Source organism: Haliotis asinina, chromosome 13 (assembly GCF_037392515.1).
Source record: "Haliotis asinina isolate JCU_RB_2024 chromosome 13, JCU_Hal_asi_v2, whole genome shotgun sequence".
In the NCBI taxonomy this organism is placed as follows: Eukaryota; Metazoa; Mollusca; class Gastropoda; order Lepetellida; family Haliotidae; genus Haliotis; species Haliotis asinina.
Genome location: NC_090292.1, coordinates 34,251,853 through 34,271,377, shown reverse-complemented (window position 1 = coordinate 34,271,377; position 19,525 = coordinate 34,251,853). Strand labels below are relative to the sequence as shown.

The 19,525-nt window shown below is 39.9% G+C and overlaps 1 protein-coding gene across 1 annotated transcript in view; it reads right to left on the bottom strand.

Moving 5' to 3' along the window:
• Nucleotides 1–18,451, bottom strand: part of LOC137260039 (mothers against decapentaplegic homolog 6-like) — a 36,590-nt gene extending 18,139 nt beyond the window's left edge. The window contains exons 1-3 of the mRNA XM_067797725.1: nucleotides 17,721–18,451; nucleotides 16,729–16,788; nucleotides 13,774–13,845 (exon numbers count right to left, since the gene is read on the bottom strand). Coding sequence (XP_067653826.1) covers nucleotides 13,774–13,845; nucleotides 16,729–16,788; nucleotides 17,721–18,117 — 529 coding nt within the window. The 5' untranslated portion in view covers nucleotides 18,118–18,451. The remainder of the gene's footprint in view (nucleotides 1–13,773; nucleotides 13,846–16,728; nucleotides 16,789–17,720) is intronic.
• Nucleotides 18,452–19,525: the final 1,074 nt, after the last annotated feature.

Here is a 19,525-nt window from a genome sequence, read left to right as displayed (position 1 = left end):
CGTTATGCTTAATAATTCCTCGTTAGCACCACAAACCTTGCAACAGATTAGGGGCCTGATCCATGAAATAGAAGCTAAACATTTGGTGGAAAAAGTTCGAAATTTTTCTTGGGTGGTTGTCTACACTGTAGAGAGTGTTTATTCTATCCGACTTGATACGAAATGGAAAAGAAAATAGCTTAGGAGATAAGATTTGTGGTAGACATGATAGCGGGAGCTGGAAGCTGGGCTCCCAGCCACACAAGGCATCCTTCTTCCTTCCCTCAATGAAGCTTTGTTGATGCAACATGGGTTTCTTCCCATTTCTCCCTCCTTTGTGACTGTAAGGACGAGTCTACACCACACATCACTTCTCATTACACACAAGATGATATTCTGGCATCCCATTTTAAGTACTTAAGACTGAATACTGAGTGTGAAAAAGCATGTTGGCAGGAGATAAGGCAAATAACCCTTGATAACCACCAGGAACATCGCACTCCTAGGTAAGGGTTACCACCATCAGTGTCCAAGATTATACACCAGCAGATAACTTGCATATTCTTAAATACTTCATGTCTTCACACAATGGCAAAACAGAAGAATGTTATTTATTTATTTATTTATTTATTTATTTATTTATTTATTTATTTATTTACCAACCATTCTATATTCCTATACACCTGACAACTCACACAATTTCAATCATTTATTCTGTATAAAATAATGGTTACTCAAATTGAAAACATTTTCTTTTTGAAACTTTCAATATGCTTTTGTTCAGAGCCTGTGTTTTGAGTGACCGCTTACCATTAAAAGCCAAACACAAAACTATCACAAATTGGCACATCAAAATTGAGGTTGTTTACTGCACTATTTCACAAAGAAAATCAATAGTACTGCATTTCTCCACAACGCTTGTATAATTATCCATAATACTTGCCTACAGTTACTACTATGAAAGTCATTCTAGCCCTACTGTCAGTTTTGGCAAGTGCTGTCAAATTACAAGAAATCGCCTCTTCACTTCATCTTCATAGCTTGAGCGCGCAGTCGTAACCTTCAAAAAGCAAACTCATTTTTTGCCATCATTTACAAAGAGCTTACCGTGAGACTGGTGGCTGTGGCCAAGTCAACACGGTGTAGAAAGATGGGGCAGGGGTGTCGCTGGTCAACCTCGCATCCCCCTCAACACCACGCACACAACAACACCGTCGCCACTTGCTTTTCACTACTTAATGAGCGAGACTTGTCAGCCTCTAAGTGGTTCTAGGCTCAGCTGTCAAGATGGCATCAAGAATCAGGATGTCGTCATGCCGATGTAATCACATATGTTACAGTCAGTATATTGGCACATAAACTCCTGAAACATGTTACAGACATTACTCTCACAAAGGTCACCAAGGGACCATTTATACATAATGGCTAGGGTGTGTGAATGTGTATGCGTGCGTGTGTGTGTGTGTGCATGTGTGTAATGATGATTCCCTATATATTATGAAGGTCCCCCTTGTCTGTCCATTACACACCCTCCTATTCATATATCTGACCAAGGAATCACCATTTTCTTATGGTCAAAAGGTATTTCTCATTACAGACATAGGTCCTTAGGCTTTTAAATTCTAATCCAGGTTTTTAGCTATAATCTTTCCAATTTTAGAAGAATGTCTACATTGTCCCTTGCACCTTAAAGCACTGAACTAAGATGTGCTCACTGAAGCAGGCTCCTAGTCTGACGTCTGGTGAACTGTGGAGCACTCGGCTACAGAAAGCACTGCTTTCACATACTCAATCCCAAACAGGTGGTACTGTACCAAACTCCCTAGCGTTTATCAAAGCCCATTATGACAACCAGGCTGTTTTAGTGCAGGGGTTGTCTCCCCTGAGGACTTTGGGGGAATGCAGTGTCCAAGGAACAAAGTGCCAGAAAACATGGAAGCAGTAATTATGGAGTTAAAGCAGCAGCAGGACATTTGGTTCTCCTTGCTCAAGTGCTCCCAGTGATCCCCCAGCTCTACACACGCCAGCACCTTCATGTCTGCTGCTGGAGCAAGACTAGTCATCAACTGGTGCAATTGGTTCTGTGGCAAAGATGATTTGGAATGTTGTAAATGTGTCATGTTTAGGTCCCTGATTCTTCAGAAATATTCAAACTCAGGAATAAACTAGCACTCTTATTCAGGCTACTCTTGTACATTACAGACCATGAGAATAATGCGATCTGATGGGAAAATGGCCGAACAGTTTCACATTTGCTTTCATTTCAACTAACAATACAAACAGCAGCTAAATCATTTTGTTTCCTTAAGAATGCCTTCATTACAATGGACATGAGTGTGTATGTTACAGCATATCTGAGCTCCACCCTCCCATCTGTGTGTGCCTGTTGTACAGTGATCAACCTGACAAACCGTCCTTCGTGATCCCCATTGCCTACCAGATCTCTCCAGGTCAACCCGTCCTTCGTGATCCCCATTGCCTACCAGATCTCTCCAGGTCAACCCGGCTATCTGTTGCTTGTCCCTTTATGCCTGAAATTATATCTTGATGTATTTACAATAGCTGTGTAAATTTCCCTATCCATGAAGGAGCTTAGCAACCACCAAGCTGGAAGCCATAAACCTCTATGTGTTGGGAGTCATAGACATGGGGCGATCTGGTACACTGCCACAACACTACTGGCACTCCACTGCCACAACACTACAGCACTCCACTCCCACAACGCTACAGGTACCCCACTGTCATGACTCTACAAGCACTCCACTGCTAAGACGCTACAAGCACTCCACTGCCACAACACTACAGGTACCCTACTGTCATGACTCTACAAGCACTTACTGCTAAGATGCTACAAGCACTCCACTGCCACAACACTACTGCACTCCACTCCCACAACACTACAGGTACCCTACTGTCATGACTCTACGAGCACTCCACTGCTATGACAGTCCAATGCTGTGACACTACAAGCACTCCACAGCCACAACACTACTTGCACTCCACTTCCACAACACTACAAGCACTATACAGGCTCAACACTAGAGGACTTTCATTGCCACAACACTAAAGTCAGCACTGTTGCTTTGCAACAGATGCTCCATTAGCTCTACCCTGATGAGAAACTTGTCAGTCACAGGTGTATCAATATTTGTGGTAAAAACAGCCAATCACCGATAATCTAGTCACAATAATGACCCCACTTTTACAAGTACAGAGAAAGCTGTCTAAACCGGCACTCAGTGGGACTGAAGAAATAATCCGGTTTTGATAAAGTGCTGGATTGTGGAGCTGGTGATAAATGTACAAGCCACCGATATGACTGAGATTTTGTGACAGTGTTGACACTTTGCCGGATTGGACAGATGTCAGTTTTGACAGCTTTCACTGTACTCCGAGATACTTCAACCCAGAACCAACCCCAGACTGCTGATATGTACAAGATACAGGCTGGTCTTTTCCCTATGAGCATGTGTGGTCAAAGCTCAAGAAACCTGTATTTCTGAACCTCTGTTTCTCCCTTTCCTTTGATGTTTCACCATATCTGAATTCTCTATGGCTTGTGTGGGTTTTACTGCTGGCTGACAAATGAAAACACAACCATAAAGCGACTTTTACTTTGCCAGCGAGACCCATCCACTACATGAGGACCATAGTACACAGAGCCCGCAGTGCCATCTGGGGACGAATACCTCATAAATTGACGGTAGTTAGGCACACAACATGCACAATCATATCCTTATCATTATTGTTCAAAGCTTCATATCATGTGTCCTGATAATCAAGATGGGTAATGAATTGTTTGATGTGCAAGGAGGAGAGTCGAAGCAGGAACTGACAGGAACACTGACGCCAGCCAACAGGCCTGTACTAAGAGACTTGTCACGTCAAAATACAGTCACCTACATTATTTGTCTGTATGCAGCAAGTTCTGCACTTTCTGCTTTATCAGACGTACACAGCATGCAAAATAACCATTACGCCCATGTAAAAATCCTGATTTATCAGTAAATATCCACAGTCCAGCTTGACTGACTTGTGAACTTTCATGGGGTCATTTTGTAAACATATCACCCTTGCCAAGTCAATTCTAAATCATGCAAGATTATGGCCTGTACATATTAGCAGCTTAATGATGAAATATGTGTCTACGTTCAATTTTCTGGCTAGTGAATTATGTTGTGGGCTAGCAACTTTCAGGCATGACCAGTCTGACAGGCTAGCAAAATTTGGAAACTATTTAGCTCACTAGACATACAACATGACATACACATCCCTATCGGTCTTCAAGAGGACTGAGTCAAGGAGTATCAGAGGGCCATATCAGAATCTACATGAAATTTTTGAAATCAGCTTCAAATAGACATATAACAAGCAGTAGACATCTACAACATCAAGGAAAATGTTATCCAAAATTTATTTGTCTTGACGTAGAAGTCAGACCTTTGTCAGAGGGGTTTCAATGGTAGTGAGGTATCATGGAATCTTATTTAGATTCAATTCTACTACCTCTGTATCAGGCCTTCCATAAACCAGGTATAGCCTACACTTGGAGGGGCAATCCCCAGCTGCACGTCAATCTCTCAGGTGGTGTCAGTGTGATATGTTTGGAGTGGCAGCCACTAGCCACAAAGATATGATGGTCCCACTCCCCCTTGTACAGCAAATAGTGTAGTACTCAGCAACAGGACAATAACAACATAAATCTAAGGTTATGGCCTGTCAATCTTTTCTCTTGACCATGTCATCCTGGACTCCATGTAAATCTCAATGACTTGGCACCAACTGAGTGATGGGGTGAGTGAATGAATGAGTGTCCGGCAAAGACTCCCATCTCATGAGTGAGTGAGTGAGTTTAGTTTTATGCCGCACTCAGCAACATTCCAGCTATATGGAGGGGGTCTGTCAAATAATCGAGTCTGGACCAGAAAATCAACAACATGAGCATCGATCTGTGCAATTGGGAACTGATGACATGTGCCAACGAAGTCAGCGAGTCTGACCACTCAATCCCGTTAGTCAGACGCCTTTTACACCAAGCATAGTCACCTTTTATGACAAGCATGGGTTGCTGAAGGCCTATTCTACCCCGGGACCTTCAGTTCATGGGTCCCGTCTCATGAAGCTGACTGTGTTTTCCTTGTTGTATATGACCCTACATCACATCAAGAATCAGTGACAGAGATAGTCCTATTACCATCCTGGAACTATCTGTCCCATCCCTTACACATAGGTGGTGGTTTGATAGCCTAGTGGTTAAAGTGTTTGCTCATCACGCTGAACACAAGGGTTCAATTCTCAATATGGGTACAATGTGTGAAGCACATTTATGGTGTTCCCCATCTTATTGCTGGAATATTACCAAAAGTGGCTTAAAACTATACTTACTCATTCCCAGTCTTGCAGTAAGTAGGGGAAATAATGTGGTTCTGGGACGGTGAGACAGATTACATTGCTGGGAGGGCTTAGCTGTAGGAAAAATAATGTGGTTCTGGGACTGAGACACAGACTAGACTGCTGGGTGGGCTAGGCTATAGGGAAAATACTGTTGCTCAGGGACTGCGACAGACTACGCTGCAGGGAGAGCTAGGCTGTAGGAAAAGTAACGTGTTTCAGTGACTGTGAGACAGACTACACTGGAGATAGGGTTCGGCAGTAAGGAAAATACTGTGATTCAGGGACTGTGAGACATACTACATTGCAGGGAGGGTAGGCTATAGGCAAAACACTGTGGTTAAGAGGTTGCCAGACAGACTACATTGCACTGTAGGTTAGGCTGCAGAGAAAATACTGTGTCCAGGGACTGTGAGAAAGAGATCTACAGTCCACTACAAGATGACCTACTACCCATCTAGTGTCATAAAATCCTTCCTAAACTCGGGTAACATTCTTCACAAGTAGTTGATACTATGTCCTCATAAAGATACTTCTCTTATCAGAAGTTTCTTTATTTTCTCATGATCAGTCATAGAAACCACAGTGGAACAGATCAGCTTTATGAAAAGTGAGCAGAGCTAACACAGCTTCCCCTACACTACTGATGTTACTCCTGCTGCTGCTGCTGCTGCTACAGGTGCGGTGTTGAGGGGAGAAGGGATCTGTGGGGTCTTAGACTGGACCATGGGACACCCGCATTACTTGTCTAACCACAGTATTACTTGTCTAACCACAGTATTACTTGTCTAACCACAGCATAGTCATCAAACAGGCATCAAATACTGACTTCTCAAACACTACTGCTATTTCATATAGTTGTGATTTATCAACATTGGTCAGAAATGCTTTTGTAACAATAAAAATATGTAAAACATAATCTAAGGTGTTGTTACAATATGTATATAAACAGGGTTTCTAGAATGTCTGATCCAAAGTTTATCAATCATGAAAAGCTCTCATCAAAGGATATTTTTAAGGTGTACATAGTACATGCTCAGGCAACTAGTACATGCTCGAGGTGCTGGTATTTATTCCCCTTGATCAACTTTACGGCACATCATATTATCAATCTCAGCTCCCCTGGGATCATACAACTCTTGCACCCACAAAATGCACAGAGTTATGGTGGCTTTCCCATCCCTATGAGGTACCCATTCACAGCTGGGTGGACTGGAACACACAGTCACAGTACTTTGTCCAAGTTCCCTGCACACTGCTTAACCTGAAACTCGCTAACACTAACCAAAAATCTGAAGAAGAGGTAATATATTTCCTATTTTGTAACAACTCATACTTCTCTCTGACCTACAGACCTCTGAAACTGGATCTGAACTAAATACATGAAATCTGCTCCAACAGTCCATCAATGATCCTCCTATAGCAGGAATAATGACTGAATGATGTGTTTCATCCATGACGATGGAGGTGGCAATGTCTCCCAATGGAAACGGACAACTAAGAGCATCACAAGCCAAACAAACAGGTGCCGCTCACTGGCGTGTAGGAGGTTTACCGTATACAAGAATGCAAGATCATTGTGAGGTTATCCCGCAGACAAAAGACACAATAACTAAGACTTTAGAATGTGTCTCTAATTTCATTAGGAGAGGAGAGACTGATATAGGCATGCTGCTGACCTACTTAAAACACAATTAAAGTGTTTTTTGTCAGCATACTCCTGTTGAGATGTGCAGAGTCAGGCTTGACGAGGGGGTAGGTAGACCTTGGTATGTGGCCAAGGATCATTAGTGTAGACACATTTATCCTGTATGGTCCTCTCAAGACTTGGTCATTAGGATGAAATCAAACCACACATGACACTCAAAATATATTCTGCCAGAATATGTACACTAAATCTTAACACTACAAAAGCAGGTAGATAAACAACACATAATTCATCTGTACACATGATTTGTGTGCAAACAAAATTCCATTTTATCCTAATTATTGTTTCATCATTAGTTATATGGGGGAAGTTTTTATGGTTTTTAAGGGTTTTTTTTGTAACATGTCCCTAATCCATTTTATCGCAACCCTTAAATACTGTTGTTCTCAAAACTCCAACACAACAAACACAAGTGAAACGCTGTGTAGTGAATCTTTGCTTTTTAACCACATGAAAAGAAACACCAACAAATGCAACTCTCTGTGTGATTGTCAGCACACTACTCAAGAGAATTAAATATTAATAAATTCCCAGATTTATTTATGCATGTATAAGTACATTCAGTCAGAAGCAGGGAATATTTTTTGCATGTGTTTTTGCCCAAATTCAGTCTACAAGCAGCAAGGATTTAGCAAACTACTTCACAAAGGCCTATTTATCTTTTGAACAAAGAATGTTTTCCGATCCTTTTACAAACTATCATTCTAGTGTGGAGTAATTATTTCAGAGAAGATTTTGAAAGTTAAAGTGATGTTGGCACAGAACTAGTCTCATAACACTTGAGGTTTTAACAGAGATAACCACATTCATGAGTTGTTTGAACAGAGCACATTTGCAATCAAATACACCCACATAAAAAGTCATCTTTTTATGCAAACACTCCAACAAAAAGCTGTGGCTCGTCAAAAGAACAAGTCCGGGTGAACACCTTATAATGAAGGGGGCCTGAATTCCATCTCAAGTATGAAGGTAATATTAGCCTTAAAGCGAGGAAAGTATATGGCTGGGATACAAGCATAGGCCACAACAGCCTGCAGTCTGAGTGTCTCCAACAGCAAGAGACAGCCTCCATATCCAGTTTGTTCAACTATCCCCTGTCTAACTCCCTAGATCCCTATCTTGAAGCAGTGGAGACACCCAGATGCCCCATTGTTGCTTGCACAAAAGGTCAAGCTATTATTGCCAGAGGGGTGGCAGGTTGTGGCCTATATCCTGGGAGTCTGTCCCCCTTTGGTGCTCCCCACTGACAAAGGGCTACTTGAGTAGGGTACCTGTCTGTTAATGAAGTAGTGCTTTATGGGCTAGTTTTTCACATTGATGAAATATCTTCATGTTTAGGTATCCCCTTTGAATTCTTGGCTGTGTAAATAGGGGATTATTTTTGAGTGTGACTGCCTGAATGTCAAACATCAGACCTAAAGCAGAACCAGTGCAGCTTGGAAACCAACACAATGTGTGTATCACTTCCCTATATTCCCAAATAGTGTGTGTCACTTTCAAAATATATGGATTATAATATATAATTATACTTCAAATATTTGGAGAAATCTGGTCTTCATTAAATTACCTAAGAAACTTGACAGCACAGGCATAAGTGAGTAAAGAGTAATGTACCTGATTGGTCCTGTTTGAGAGTTTCACCAGTTACAACTGTAATTCAGTATTTTGATTAATAATTTCAACCACACATATAAAAGACTAATTACGCAGTTCAAAATTCCAAACTACTGAGGGACACTTGCTTTCCAGGAATTCTTTCAGGTTTAGACTAAAAGTAATTTTCAATACACAATGAAAATTCGAAAACATAACATCTGAAATATCTGGAATTACACTTTCTGAGTTACATACAGACTCTGGTCATTAGGAGTCTGATCCAGGAGTCAAACACAGACTCTCATATTGCATATTCCAGAATGATACTATCATGCACATGAAACACACTAGACCCTTGAAGGTCCCGGGTTAGAACAGGCCTTCAGCAACCCATGCTTGCCATAAAACTATGCTTGTCGTAAGAGGCGACTACTGGGATCGGGTGGTCAGGCTCACTGACTTGGTTAACACATGTCATCAGTTCCCAATTGCTCAGATCAATGCCAATGCTTATGTTGTTGATCACTGGACTGTCTGGTCCAGACTCGATTATTTACAGACCGCCACCAAATAGCAGGAATATTGCGGAGTGCAGCGTAAAACTAAACTCACTCACTGAAAGTTACTACCTAACAATTACGTCAATTTTGTAAATATCTGAATGTACAAATAATGATTTCTAAGAAGCAACCACCCAAAATGTACTCCAGAACCATGATCCCATGTAGCGCCACCCAGAACCATGGCCCCACGTAGCATCACTCACTCCTCTTGAACCTACAGAAACACCCACCCTTGTACCATTCACTCCCCCCTACCCTCCCCAAGTCAATATCCCACCCCAGGAAACTTGTAGTCAGAAGCAGACAGGTAAAGGGTAGTGTGGACAAATGATATTAGGGCTGATCATATGTCAGTATATACAGACTGACATCCGGTACGAATAGAGGTGGTTCTACTACAACACAAACACCATGAAGCATCTGCCCAGTGCCACCATCATTATAGTGTCACTGGTCAGCGAGTTTGGTTTTATGCCGCTTTTAACAATATTCCCTCAATATCATGGTGGGTAACACCAGAAATGTGCTTTACACACTGTACCCATGTGGGGAATCAAACCCAGGTTTTGGCCATGATTACCCACTGTCCCTAAAGATCCTCAGTAAAGGAACTGCAACTGATTCAAAATGTCCACCTCAGAAAAGAAACAAAGTGATCGTGGTAGCTGCCTTTCTTAAATATTAATTTTCCCTTTCCCACCGGTAAAGTATTCAGAGTAATACAAGCAGGATCTAGTCCAGTGTGTTCACCTGAGGCCCTTGTATGACACACATTGCAATTTCCATCAGGACCCAGATTAGAAATTAATAATTTTTACAGCAGTGAAATTATATTTGAAAGCAAATACAATCGAATTTAGACATGCCTGTACCTGCCACACATGCTGAATACTGAAAAGTATCAAAGCTGTTAAGTCACTCCAGTTTTCAAGTTCTTTTCCCTAATGTCAATTTTCAAGTGATGGAGTCTTTCACTGAAATAGAGATGAAAAGTTACGTGTGAAAGTCCTCCCTCCCTCTAGACTAATGTTTAGTCTCTGAAAATATGTAATTTTGATCGTAAAAACAAACCCATATAAATTGAAAATGAGCGCAAGAGAGACCTGGGGAAATCTAGACTGATTTCATATAGGGCTTTAGCACTGCAGGGAAGGCCTCGGTAGTAAAGGAAATAATGTGGTTCTGTGACTGTGGTTCTGTCCCTCCAGTGAAAGTTAACGTCGGTGAAAAGGTTATAACTGGATTTCATGATTTTCAAACAAGGATCATGTCTATACAACAAGTATGAATGGTTAAGTAAAAGCAAGTTCCTCAACCATGGACAAACTTTCTGCAAAGTTTGAATGCATAAAGTAAGCATGGTCCCAACATTGACTATCAGTGAAAAGAAGCATGAACTGTTAACATTCATAGACAATTACAGCCCACATACACGTGAATAATTTGTAACAGACCAACATCTGGTTGTATAGTTAAGTGAGCAAATTAAATTTAAAGATGCATTAGGTTTTCAAGGTAAGACAAAACTTAAAATAGACCACATCAATGTTTAACGGTTTCTCAACAATATGCTAAAGTCTCTGGCTTTTTCCATGTTACTGACTGGAATCAACAAAGTGGCAAAATGGTAATATGGATTTCACCAGTACCAGCAAGGTGAATCCAAGCACCTTTGTACTGTTAGTACTAGAATTTGTACTTTACTAAGAAAGTGAAATCCCAAATATGACATATGTTACCTTTGTACTGTATAAACTGATTGTAATAACACATTTGTGGAGACAAGACCTATATTTCAATACTAGGGTTGTGTGGTATGATACACAATATGACGTATGAAATACTTGACATTAAAATAGACCACATCAATGTTTAACGGTTTCTCAACAATAAGCTAAAGTCTCTCGCTTTTTCCGTGTTATTGACTGGAATCAACAAAGTGGCAAAATGGTAATATGGATTTCACCAGTACCAGCAAGGTGAACCCAAGCACCTCTGTACTGCATAAACTGATTGTAATGACACATTTGTTGTGACAAGACCTATATTTCAATACTAGGGTTGTGTGATATGATACACAATATGCCGTATGAAATACTTGACATGATATAATTTAGGTATGGAAATATTTTAATAACAGCATGACTGAAATTCTTCCATACATCTGAGTCAGAAAAACCACTTGCAACTTCAGACCTTTCATAACTGAGACAAAACATGTTTCGTGCAAGTTTTGTTCATTTTATATTTTCTATCAGTTTCTAAAATGTATACTGCTTGTCCCAAGTCACACTAAAAATCTGTATTTAAATTGTCATATTATATTTGAACACATACTGCCTCATATTTGAACAAAATGTATTGTAAATATAGATTACACTAAAGTTAACAGTTTCATACAACTTCAAACAATAACAGAATATTGCAAATCCATGAAATATTTATAAAAGAATTCAAACTAGTTTCTCTTAAGTACACAATTTGAATGAGCTCCCCCCTTAAAAAAACCACACAGTGTCCAAACAACTGTCAGAGAGGACAAGCGAGTGTATCTAACGACCTGGTCTCTTGTAGCTACAGGGAGACTAGAGGATAAATAACAGATAAATCAATCACCATGTGACACCATGTGACAGGTGTATGTCTTCCACCTAAACACAACATCTATCTCAGAATTCATGGTAACAGGTAGCTGAAGTAGCAGCTACATGGCGGGAGTTGTTATGTTCTCAATTTGCAAAGTCTACAAAAACATTTTGTAACATGGAGCCAGTAATTAATATAATTATTCAGAGCAAGTGAGTAAGTAAAAGAAAAGCATCACATCAGCTATACTTCAGTCACATTGCAACTGTTCCTCAAATGTAAAGTGGTAGATGAAAGTCTGAGAATTTAAATCCACAGAACTATAAAAATGTAACTGACAGTCCGAAAACTAAAAGGTGCCTCATCCACCTCACAAATGGAGGGGGTATATTTGCTGAATTACCTTTTTCTAGATCACAGTAAGATCTGTGTCACTCATTTCAAAGACTGCATCAAAATTACTATTATACACAAAGGATTTCCAAGGGGCACACTGATGACATCTTAGTGATGTCACATTGCAAGAGCACGTCTTAATGAACCCATTATCAGGTGACTTCGGTGAGGCACATTTATACTAAGCTGCAATCCAGCAGTTATAATGTAAACACAATTTTTGGTTGAATTGTTGAAGATTCCAAAATATATCAGCATAATATGCTGTTTAGGCACAAGAATAAACATTGGTTCAATCCAAATTAGTGGCTCTTCAGTATAGCCCAAAGAGGTTCTGCACAACAATCTATCACATTAACACTGAACATGACAGCATCCATGTACTGCACTTTCATGTATACCCATTCATCTTGTTTCACATTCACATAAATCATTTTTGGATTCCTAATTCAGTCAAATATTCCATCTAATAATGTAGTTAAGTTAATCAGAACTCTTGCTAAACTTGAAAACGTAATTTGACTCTGTGAAATCACACATTCAAATTCTGTGCAAGTCAAAGTTCAAAGATTGTGGGAGGTTCCCTCCATAGTACACTGCTATATGAAACCCTGATACTATACACTAGCAAGCAACAGTTACATAGGATTCTTAAAACCACTGGAAAATATAGAGTTGAAATGTGAATATTCAGAGACCCTGGACAGCTGGAAATCAGGTTGTGATTCTGTCAACCTCCCCATATTGTTTCCATGAATATCAAGTGTGGATGATATTTCCTAGGCTTAACTCAGACAAAAGCCTGACTTCAAGGGACAGTGAGAGTCTAAAAGCTTGCATATTCCACAAGTCCTGGTGACTGCCAAGCATATGCATGACGTCTTGACACTTACCTACCTGAAAGCTCGTCCAGACAAGTTAAACACTAAAGACTTGTAAGCATCAGAGCCCATATTGACAAGGGCCTAGATTTTCTAAGCTCTGTTAGTGCTAAGATAGTCGTAAGTTAATATAATGTATGGCACTTACAACTATCACAGTGGTAAGACAGCTTCGAAATCTAGGCCCATGTCCATGTTTCACAAGGTGATCATAGTAGTTATGACAGTCGTAAATCTAAGTTAAAGTATGCAGGTTACAATCATCTTAGCACTACTATTGATTTGTGGAATCTGTAACTGGGAACCTTTAATAGCTTCCATCATAAAAACAATATCTGAAATTTAGACAATTCAATTTTCCATATTTCACCATTTCAATTCCACTTCAGAGACAGAACTCATTACAATTCAAATGGAAACATTTGTGATGAGAAAGCTGCCAACAACAAAGCTGTCAACGTGATGCAGAATGCCGTAACAAAAGCTCCTTATGCTGTCTTGTAACTTCTTGTAGGTATCCATGGATTCCATTCACCTTAGAGGTGTAGCTTGGCTTCATCCCAGTGTACTTCATTACAAGTGGAGAATCTGAAGTATGGGGAGATCGCTCCCTAATCTTCCATCCCTCATGTAACAAACTGTCACAATATTACTATAATAGTGATCCACTCACCTGAGTATGTACACCTTCTCGTGGTCGGAGTCATACCCGTTTCTGTTGACTCGTTAGCACGTAGAAGATCATCTGTAATTGGAAACAGCTGATTAGTTATGAATAGCATATCGAACTTAATATAAAACAACAGTTAAACAAATATGAGCATTACAAATGTGTTTTCATGATGAATGTCTAACTACAAAATACTGGAAAATTGAAGCATTTTTATTGGAACTGAATACTTAAAACTTGGAATTTAAAACAAACTGACGCCCAACCATGCTAAGAAATACTCAAGTACTTTTAAAATGTAAACTTCAAAACCACAAACTGGGAAACTTGAACAAGCATGGAAATGAAATGTCTCTTCCAAATCAAACAGAACAAGTATATATGGATGACAACTTCTTTAATTCTACAGCACAACATTTTGAAACAATAATAGAAGTTGTCATCCATACATACTTATTCTATCTGACTTCCAACTTCTAAAAATGACTCTCAAAGAAGTCTTCCAAATGAAATTCCACACATATCCATCTACCATCCACACCAGCTTTCTGTGTGTTGATTAATGAATGAAGGCAAACAAGGTCCTAAATGGATCAGTATTGCTCTGCGCTGTGAGAGCAGAGCACCCCCCACCCTCCATGTTGGGCCAAGCATGCAGTCGGTTAACACAAGGGCTTCCCTTCCAGTCCTACAGTCTATTGGTAATAAAGAGTAGAAGCCACATTTCCTATTATCGGACATAGATCATTCTAGGAGTCAAGTGCTGCACTTCCGTCAGTGATAATCACATCACCGATGTCTACATAGCTGTCAGAACAAGTAGCTAGGCGCTCCAGCCTAATAACCTGCCATCCTGGACTGGAGCCTGATAAGATCATTTAAAGACTTCTGTCTCATACACAAGTAGTAAGTAGAATGAGCCTGAACAAAACCATACAAACACTCTTTCTCTAATTTCATGAATAATTGTGCTACATTTACCATTGAAATTAAATAAGGCTGGCCACATTGTGAAGACAAATCCATTCACAAGCATGTATTGTTTGTGTATGTTTTCAAATCATCTGCATCTGTAAAGGTCTTCCACTTGTTTTATTGTTTTTCAAACACTCTCATTAAAAACAATTTACTAAATATTACATAACAGAGGCCTTCTAAAATATTTAAAAAAAACATCCAGCTGCTCAATACTAAGTTAATTTCTGCTAAGCAGATGAAATATTGCTAACCTGAAGTCAAAATATGATTATATCACAGTAACTTTCTCCTCAAAGTCAACGACTGCAAAAGTGGCCCAAATGCAACAATGACTTTCAACGAAACATTATAAGGAAGCTGATTATCTGAGAAGAAGTGTAGACAATTTATGGTGATCTCATTACTAGAGATTGATGTTCATGTACGTAAATGGTTCTATTTAAAAAATTAATGGAATATTGAATTTCTGTCAAGTTACCAAATAATTCATCATTAAAGACTGGCCTGTTTGTTCAGAAGACAAAAGTTGACAAAAATAAAGATACTGAAAAACACATTATCCATAAATGATCGTTTTTCTCCTTATCACACGCTAAAATGATTATTTCAAGATTACGAAAATCAATTCGCAATTTATAGAGAATAACAAAACTGTCCTTCAGCACTGGGATGCCTCCCATAATTACTGGTAGGTACTTTCAAAACTGTATTTTATTGATACATTTATCCTGTTAATGAGTTATGAGCAATTTCAGCCTTAACAAAAATAACAGGGCATTTAATATGTCTCATCAACCTTGACCTTTAAAATCTGACTCAAAAACCACAGGCTTCTTGAAACACAAGGATTGAATGTGAGTCCTGCGTATTCCATGTTTTCTTATCACTTGAGTAAACTGAATTTTTTTTAGGATTTAAGGGCAATCTATCGTCGTTGAGTAGTGTATTAATCGAGGCTCAGCGGCTATTCAGTTAGTACGCACACAGGCCTGGGCTAAACGGAGCGTGGCATGCTTTCTCTGGCTGGCTATTCCCAAATATTGTTTGGTGTTCATTCAGGTGAATAACCTATTTAAGATATGCCACAAATCTCACTTATATCAGAAAGACATTGATTGTCAATGGACAAGTCACCTCTATCCTTACCCGTTCTTCTGTAAACATAAGGATGGTTTAACAAACTGACTAACAACATAATACATAACTGTAAACAAGATGGTCTTTCTAAAACTAATAAATAACAAGAAGTATGGATTAATACATTACACCTGAAGCATTTCAGGTATGACAGTGTTACATGAGTTTGTTCACACTCTGGACACAAGGTGATTTGAGAAACTAACTCTTAGTATGTGGTTTGGATAATTGACTTTAAAATTAATCTGACATTTGACCTTTAGTTGCCAGAATTGTGACAAAGTGCTCCAATTAGCTACCTAATGGAAGTATGTTTATTTGATTATGGCATAATTTTCAGTTGCTCCTGAAATTGTCTATATTATGGTTCAGAAACATAGTTTCAACGCACAATACAATGCATTGGATAAATGTTTGAGGTGTTTTGAAACAATCTGTAACTTGGTTTCATTATTTGTAAAACAATGTGTATCTTAACCGTTAAAGGTTCCTTCCCACAGTTTTGCATCAAAGAGTAGAAGACAAAAAACACGACACTATGTTTTTTCAAACTTGTTCAAGATGCAGGGTATCTTAATATTATTCCTCAGAAGATATAAATCTAAATATTCATATTCAGTTTTGTATTAATAATGCCAAGCATTATTTTCATCTTTATAACTATCATAAAGCATCTTTGTGTTGATTTAATAGCTTTAAACACCTTCTGTCAGAAATTCTAACATCTGATTTTTAAATCAAAACAATTCAGTTCAACTCCACATCGACATCACATCGGGTGATAAACTTATCAATAATGAATACGGATGTCTGGTTTAATTATTTTTCCTTCTTCCTCCTCACCTGTAATTTTTACTCGTTCAATCTGTTCGTGTGTTCGAGTTTGGTCTGCTACCGTGGTATCTGAAAGAAAGCAGTCGGGTTGGTAAAAGCCGAGGGATGAAGTCACGCCAATATGCTGGCAAGACATGTGATAAACAGTGTAAGAGCTCTACTGGCGCCAGAGTATAATTGCTTGTCTGTTGGGCGGCTTAACCACGAGACGTGTGTCCAGTCGAATTCAGACCCGAGACTCCCAGCCTACGGCGGGTTACCGCATTTAGAACACATAGTCTCAAAACTAAGAGGAAAAAACTAGAGAAGTTATGAAGTATTTTCGAAATTACATGCTGCAGGAATGCCGAGCATGGGGTCTACTATTTAGCCATTGATGTTATCATTAATTCAGCCCGACTGTGGCCCGTCAAGAGAAATCAGGTTACCCGTAACTTTGCAACAATCGCAAGTCTTACCTAATAAGCCCAAAGCTCGACGTGGGAAAATGTTACGATTCGAAGATAATCAATAAAATATGCGTAAACTTTTCCACATTGAGAACGCTTAGAAAGAAATGTTTCGTTTACTATAACAATACTTGTCAAAATTTGACAGCGAGTTGTTTAGTAGCAATTCGCGGATTAAATTCGTTGCGTTTTGCGTTTGGCCTGAATCAAAAGAGAGACATAGTCCTCAAATTAACACGAAGCTTCTCACAAGAATGTGTATTTCACAAGAAAACGACAAAATACAAGATTTGTAAATTTTGAAGCTATGTGGAATAAGCGGTCGCCCGACAAGCCTCTTATAGCGGTTTCTCGTCAGTGTTAGACCAATAACTAAGTTATGTACATACATAAGAGAGCGCTGTTGAGAAAAGGCAAAGTCTTCGAGTGTTATATTATGATAAACCTTGGGTCTAAACCTTGCATTCAACCACTCGTAGCACAAGTAAAAACAAATATGGCCGCGCTGTGCGGAGGTCGCTGACGACGGGGCGGAGAGGATCGACATCATACCTGGTTTGAGAAGCAGACTCCAGTGATACGGGTTACAGCAGACATAGCCGGGATCATTCACGGTATTGCAACAAGACAGTCTTTTCAATTCCGCCTCTTGACTTAGGTCCGGCCATCGCCAAAGTCGACAACACAGGTTGTGATGAGAGAACGACCGCCGTCCGACTCGAACGTGTTCTTTTGGTAACAACACACATTCCGTATTTTCACCACCCTTGCTTTCAACAGACTGGACGAGAATATCCAGCTGTTTTTCCTTCAGTCTTTTGAGCATTGTGTGGGCCACAGATTTTAATTCCAATTCCTCTGGACTTTCAGGCGTACTTTGGGTTTCATCGTTAATAAGACGGTGCTTCCACAGCCGTTTCACGAGGGAGTGTCTTTTAGACCGAAACATACAGCATCAGGCATAGGTAATCCCACGCTATGCCTAGCATCATAGCCGCAAACACTCCACTACAGTCTCACAACTTGCTCTACACTATTGGTAAATAACAACAACGATTACCCTTGGTCCTTCCAACCCAACCGGTGAAATGTGCTCACATTTGCCTGGTTGTACGCTCACTGACCAGCCAGAAGCACCCACTAGATACTCCCATTTAATCCTCCACAGAATCAACCCAAAACACACGTTAACTCCTTTTTTTCCTTCCTCGGTCCTGTTACTGAAAATATTTCACAATAAACAGTTGAAATCCAACAATTTGTTGCCTTCTTCTACGTAAAGCTTCATAACACTGCAATGTACAGTGGCCACAGCCGAGTCCACTACACTCCCAGGGTAGACAGGTGAAACTACCTCAGTGGGTCACTGTCAATTCAACTGTGCACTCAGAAAGAGAGAAGTCCGCCTTGCATATGCGCACTTACAACTAAGAACAGTTGATTACGGTCCGTAATGAGCATGATCTTACAAATGCACGATTTTATGTTAAAACAACAACCATCACCTCCCCTTTGTCATTGCTAAGTAAACCCTTCTCACTCTCATACGGCTTCACAAAAGCTGCACGCTGATTGGCCAAGATGTAGCACGTGGGTGTCTAGACTTTTTGGCGCGGCTGATGTCGACTATGATTGTTGCGCAAATAACATATCAAATTACTGCTTCTATCGGCCTAACTTGAGTTCGAAGCAAGTATTTTCCATGGGACAGTGTTTTAGACAGCACAATTTTCATTTTGAAGTGCAATTTGCTATGGATGTAACCGTGTGAGAGAAGAAAGTGTGTGTCTACTTCTCGCTATCTCGCCATGTTTACGGCTAGCTGAACACATGGTCGAAGGACGTGCCGCCTCGGGGAGAAATCATTGTGCGAGACGGTCCCCCACCGTTGTCGCATCTTTACCCCTTTATCTTTTAGATTCGGACCTAGCTTTACCTGGGAGATCGTATTACCTATCAGAAGCCCGAGATTTCTATGAGTTGGCTCGCCATGGACTTAGTAGACTTGTGATAACATCACGTCAACATGTTACACACCCTCCCTCTATCACAAAGTGGATTCGCCTGTTTCTTGACTCCTAGCAGACGACAGATTCCAGCTTGCGATTCATAGCTCTCGAGGATATAGTGGAGGGGTTTATTTGCCGCAAATTCGCAAGTCTGCTGAAAAATATTTGTTCACTCCCTGAATTATTTTTGTACTTATCATATTGTTAGCTGAAACTGCCAAAATCCATATATAGCAAGAAGTGAGTTAAATCTAGTTTTCAGGTAGGCTGTCAGACTAACCCGAGAAAGTGGACTTTTTGGCATGACGAGATATTAAATAGTGACCCCAGTTAATTTGCTTGGTTTAA